Genomic DNA, 6,296 nt, shown 5'->3' on the forward strand with positions numbered 1-6,296 from the left:
CTGACTTAATTTCTTGTGCTGCTTATATTATTTCACTCTCTTTTATTGATTGTCATTTATGTTGGTATTCTGCATATTTGTTTAAGTTGTCATTTCACTGTATTCAGTATAAGCTGCTGAGAGCCAACTGAATACACCAATATATAGATCCAATAAATAAATAAATAAATAAATAAATAAATAAAATGACTTTTTCCCTAACTTAAGACCATTTATAAATATTTAATCCATTCCTTGATTAAGTACATTTTGTACTTTTTATTGGGAAATGTTATCAAGAAGATATTAGGGTGTTACTTGAAGAAAGCCAATATCTAGACCCTTTTTGCTCATGGTTAATACACAGGCAAGGAATGGAAACACCATCGCTAGCTCTGGTTGATTCCCTTGCACAAACTAGATGGGGGTAGATTACCTCTTGTGGTCCTATTAGACCTTTTGGTGGCATTCAGTATCATAAGCCATGATATTCTTCTATTCTACCTGTTGTGAATAGATACTGGAAGTACGGTTTTACAATTATTCCACTCTTTACATAGTGGACAGTTCCAACTGGTAGTTATGGGAAAGGAGAGGTTGACCTAGTGGCTATGCCATTCTAGGCTACTTCAGGGTTTGATCCTTTCCCCCAGATCTGTAATATCAACATGAAACCCTGGAAGAGACCATCCACTGGTTCAGGGTGAAGTATCACCTGGATGCTGATTATCTATCCCAGGTCAATCTGGAAATACAGTGAAGTTTTGATCTGGTACCTGGAGACTGTTGGGTCTGAATGAGATTAAATGGGCTGAAGTTCACCCTAGCAAGATGTACTATTTGTACACAGAAATTCTCTTCCAGGGCCTGCATTTATTCTGGAAGAGGACTACTGCCCCTGATGGAGCAAGTCCATGTCTTGTCCTCCTAAACTCACCACTATTGCTGGAAGGGTAAGTGGGGTCATGGCATTTGTCCAGTTACAGCTGTACAGCTGAAGCAAGAGAACCTTGGAACAGCAACTCATACCTTGAACACCTGAACTACTTAATAGTCTAGGCCACCACAATGTACTCTTTATGGAGCTGCCATCGAAGATCATTCAGAAACTTGTCAGTCTTTCAAGTAGATCAAACTAGGATGACAGAGTTATGAATGCTAATACTACTTTATTATAAGATTACAGTAATAAAATCTTGCAAGTTTGAATGTGCTTCCCCCCTCCATCCCTTTATCTTCATGAGAACTAGAGAGGGTCATGTCTGAGATGCTTATTCAAATTACATTTCTGCCCTGGGCTCAGATTTCTTTTATCTGACCATCGCCTTGGTTGGAGCTCTTCTCCCTGTTCCTCAAGGTTATTCCTACTTCCTATTACAAAACTGCAGATGATACAGAAAACAGCATCTTATTTGTTGGCGGTATTAGATGCCATGAGTATGTAATACCAGTATTATAAAACATCCATTGGTTGCTAGCAAGTCTCTGAGTGTAATCACAATCAAAATCTGGGTTCGCACCCAGATACCCTTCAAAGCTGCCTTCTTCAGCTGGAATTGATCCACCTGATACATATGTCCCAGGAGAAACTACTTGTGGTTCTTCGATCAAACAATGCCATTTAAGACCCAGGAAGTATGCCTTCTCTGTTGAGATGCCTACCCTCCAGAGACCTGTGTGGCTCCCATCATGATGGTGTTTTTGAAAGCCTTGAAAACCTGGTTGTTCTCCCAGGCCTTGGAACAGTGTGGATACAGTTCTCCTTGCTAGAAGTAGTGCATTGTTTGGCTGGGTGCTGATTTTTTTTTTTTTTACTTATATTGTATTTTGGCTTCTGCTTTTTTGTACCGTTATTTATTTTATATTGGGAGTAACCCAGAGTTGGGCAGCATCCACACTTAACTAATTAATTAATTAATTATTGCAGATGTTTTATTGTTGTTTGTATCTTAGATTATTTAATACCCACCAGGATTCTACCTAATGCTACTATTAATAAGATATACAGTATATGCTGCCTGTCTCCCAGTGACAGGATAATGGCAGTATACAAAACTAATAAAAAAGTAAATAAATACACATGAAAATGTTTGTGAGTTGTTTGTATATAAGACCATGAGATTTACACATATTTCTATGTGTAGACCCTTGTTTTGTCAGTCTGTGGGCAATTCTGCATGGCAGCTTAAGCTGCTCCTCTCCTGTGCTGCTCCTGGCAATTTCTGAAACTGAGTTTTAACATTATAGTTCAGATAGCAATGGGGCCAGATTGATGTTAAACCAGCCTACAGCTGCTGTAAGCACTGATTGGTTTTTCCTCATTTCTCGCCATTCCCATCTGTGCAGGGAAGACAAGCCACATTGTCTGGCTGCTGTGTGTGTGGATCTCCCAGTGCCTTTTCCTTTTAGGGACTGTTTCCTCCTCTTTAGCTCCCATTCTTTCCCTTTGTTTTCCTTGATGTTCGCACAAGGGAGGATGCTTTCATACACACTTCCCACATTCTCTCCTTTGACACTAACACAGACCCTTTCTTTTTTCCTCCTTATTGTACCATCACTGCTCTGATGCTACAAAGATCAAACCAAAGATATCAATTTGTTCTTTCATTCCGACCTTTCTCTGCAGATCCATGGTGACTTTGCATCCAGGAAGAACTGATGGTTCAGTTTCATGGACTCAGACTAGCATTCACTGAAACTTCATAGTTTCATTCCAATGTACTTGTGGTGCAACTTAAAGATTTAGAAAAACAAAAGGGAAGTTTTGCAGTACTGTAGATTTCCCACTGGAGAGAGATGAAGACAAGGCTATGTGTGAAGCCCCACTCTCTTCTCCCTTTGTGCTTATTAGCATTTACAGAAATGCTCAAAATGTATCTCAATATTTAATGTGGATTAGATAACATTATTTTATTACCTAAAATGTTTTGCAAATTCATTGCAGGTTTCTTAAGCCTTCCCCTAATAACTGCAGGAACTAGGATGTAATAGTCCCATAATCAGCCCAAATAACTTCACTTCACAACTCCACTGTGTAAGAGTGACAGAAAAGAACACCTTCCACTGCCAGTGTACATCTTTGGTACAATGAAGCACTACTTCATTGAGGTGGGATAGCAGCAGATTGGGATTTGGCCCCAATTTGCCACCTGTTCAGGTCCACCACTTCATTTCACCTTATGGTAAGGCCAGCTCTGAAGAAAACCAATGAGCCTCTGTTCTGTGCACAAATAAAGGTATTCAAGAGTAATCATGTCAATCATCTAGACAGGTCTCATTCTTCAGAGAATCCAGGGCATCAGCAAGACTGCCAGTTCTAGTTCTTAGAAAATCCTCCAGTACAGGAATCCATCAAGACCCATTAGTCTCTGCAGGTGGACCATACTAATAGTTTCCCCACCAACTTTTCCACTTCTATAATTCCCAGACAGATTTGCCTCTTATTAGTAGTGACATGTTCATAATGTTACCTACAAATAATCTTTACATTAGCTAGCAAAATATAGAGGCCAGGTATGGATGTATTAAATCTAGAAACCACATGAACTATGAACCATTTCCTTTTAATTAACATCTGGAAATTCTGCCTCACCCCAAAAAACACAATTAACCTGCTATGAAGTGAGAACTATACAACCAAAAATGTCAACAGCAATAGCTCCATGCTAATTTTTTGTTTCTGGTTCCACCAGATTTTTAACTATCTGCCACATCCAGGGAATCTGCTAGAACTCTACCAATTTTTTTACTTTGCATGTAGTTAAGAATATTGTTGGATGCTGGAGTTGAGACATTGGGAGACGAATAGCAGTTAATGAGTAAAGAGGCAGTGGAGGCTTGAAAGTAAATGAATCTGGAACTTGAAGGACAAGGCCAGAAAGGTTACGGATATTTGGGAGACAGGATGAATCGCCATGCTCAGTGTTAGACACAACAAAAATGAGACCGCTCAGAGCAGTCAGAAAGTCAGATTTATCAGCTTCATTTCCAGGGCATCACACCATTGTGCAAAGAGTTAGCTGTGGCACATGCGTGAGACAAGAGACATAATGATCAGTGCCTTAAAGTAACAGGTTAATTTGTTATTTAAAGAACTGCTAAAGTTCAGCTAGGATAGAGACACGTTTTGGAAGGGCAGTAGCATCTTTTACATCCAAGCTACTTCTGTTCAGCAGTTGGAAGTTACCTAGGAAGGAGGACTGATTTCAAGAGAACTCCTTTCCAAGGCACTGAGGAAAACTGCATCCTGAACTTCTCAAAATGCTTCCAACTGTCACAGAAATGCCTAAAATTTTCACAGTTCTTTCAAGGCTGAATAAATAATTGGATATCTCTGCAATGATTTAATAGGGTTTGATTAGAAGCCAGCTAAATCCCAAAGCCACCTAAAATCCATGTGTCTGTAGCCCACCAGGTCTTTATTAATACTCACTCCCACCAATTACAACCAGCAGGGTCAAAGATCAGAGCTGATGGGCTTTGTAGTTCAGCATGAGATCTACAGCTCCCCACCCCAAGCCATATCTTAGGCTCTTAAAACAAACCAAGATGTTTTAGTAGCGCTAATCCGAAGGACCATTTCGGTGTGCGAGTTGGTGGCGTCTCGCTCTTCGCACAAAAGCCAGCCCCGCGGAGATCAGGCTCAAAAGGGGTTTACAAGGAAGGGGTGAAAGGAAGGAGAAAGAAGGCATGGAGCCGCGGAGCCTCTGTTCCGGTGTCTTACCTGAGTGTCTGGAAGCGGCTAAGAACCTAGGCGCCCGCTCCCTGGAGGACGAGGAAGAGCTGACTCTGGCTTCGCGATCCACAGCTGCCGAGGAATACTGGGAGTCGCCGTTGGCGAAGCGCCGAGCGATGACCCGCTCCGTCCTCAAGGGGTGAGAGGCTGCCTGGAAGCTGTTGCTGTCCGCCAGAGCTTTGAGCAGCAGGTCGAGCAGCGTTTTCCGGTCTCCTACGGGCCCCTGGAGATCTCCGGCTTTGCTTTGGACGGCGGCGTCGCTACCGCTTTCCAAGCGGGACGTCCGCGCTGAAGTGAGCAATAGAAAGAAGACGAGGGCACACAGCATGTGGCGACGGCGGCATTTCGTAGCCCCGGGCATCTCTCGGCCGCCTGGGAGGAGAAAAGAAGCAATACCCGGCGGTTAGCTTCTCTCCCTGGCCATCCAGAGCGCTTTCCTCATGATGCGACTGGCGGGACTGGGGGGAGCGAGCTGAACAGGTCGCCCACAGCCACAGGCAGAGCAAGACCGGTTTTAGCACCGCGTTCTGGTTTGGCTGCTCCCGGAGCGGCAAAGGCACGTGGCGCTGCTCGGCGCGCGCACAAGTGGTCGGTGAGACCGCTGTCACTCCCGCAGCTACAAGTGTTCGCTTCGCCCGGCCGCGGCCGCAGAAATAGTTTCTGGGTGGAGGCGGGGGGGGGGGGGGGGTAACAGGACGGAAGGGGGAGCTCGCGAATCGCCAGTCGGACTGGGGCTTCCCTGAGAGCCGGTAGCTGGTTTCTTGTGTGAGCGAGCGCACAGGCGGGTGGGAAGGGAGGCACTTCTGTGACTGACCGGTCCCGCCAGGGCAACCCCGCCCATCGGACCGCCGCGGCAGCTTTGCTTTTCGACCTCAGGCGGCTATATAGGACACGCTTATACCCAAGTTTGTGAGAAAAGGGTATTCAGCGAGACGACTCATACTATAATCCAAGGGATGTGGCAGGAAAGAGCGGGGTGGGGGTGGGGGGAGGAGGTGCATGGCTGCCTGGGACTTTTCCAAAGAGTCCCTGCGACTTTTAGGCGCTCGAAAGATGCATTTTCACGTGGAGCTCGGCTAATGGGACGGAGGATTGTCCGCCGCTCCTCTTCCTCAAGAGAACAAAAGGATGGTGAGGACGAGCATTCCTTCAGAAATGTGCAGTTGATTCAGTAATACAAAGTAGCTCAAATAATTGGAGGGACTGAGGTGTTGTTTCTTTTTCTCTCCCCCCCACCGGCAAACTGCCACTTCAAATTTACTTCTAGGACCTGAAAACCATCTGCTTTCCATTCTGCTTTTCAGATCGATTAGAAACATAATAATAATAATGGTATTTCCCCCGAGAATTTCACAGCCTCACAGGTACCCCTCAGTGGTGACCACTGGAGCAACGCCTCACAACTGGTTCTTGTTCAATGCTCTGACAACTCCGGTTTGGAATCGCTCAGAAAAAAATTAACCATTTCTGTGGGCTGAAGCTCACCGATTCAGTCCTTATTAGCCTTAAGTAAACCGTTCCATATAAAAGCCAGCTGAAAATTCATTCAGTTACTCCAAATTTCTCCCAAAGCGTTTTCACT

General features: G+C 44.4%; 1 protein-coding gene across 1 annotated transcript in view; it reads right to left on the reverse strand.

Annotated features, from left to right (window-relative positions):
* ALKAL1 (ALK and LTK ligand 1) overlaps positions 1 to 5,220 on the reverse strand; it is a 29,652-nt gene extending 24,432 nt beyond the window's left edge. The window contains exon 1 of the mRNA XM_025175627.2: positions 4,703 to 5,220. Coding sequence (XP_025031395.1) covers positions 4,703 to 5,075 — 373 coding nt within the window. The 5' untranslated portion in view covers positions 5,076 to 5,220. The remainder of the gene's footprint in view (positions 1 to 4,702) is intronic.
* Between the last annotated feature and the right edge of the window lie 1,076 nt (positions 5,221 to 6,296).

The sequence above is a fragment of the Python bivittatus genome, unplaced genomic scaffold (assembly GCF_059951505.1).
Source record: "Python bivittatus isolate LINGU-HERP-01145 unplaced genomic scaffold, Pbiv_v1 ctg000840_np1212, whole genome shotgun sequence".
In the NCBI taxonomy this organism is placed as follows: Eukaryota; Metazoa; Chordata; class Lepidosauria; order Squamata; family Pythonidae; genus Python; species Python bivittatus.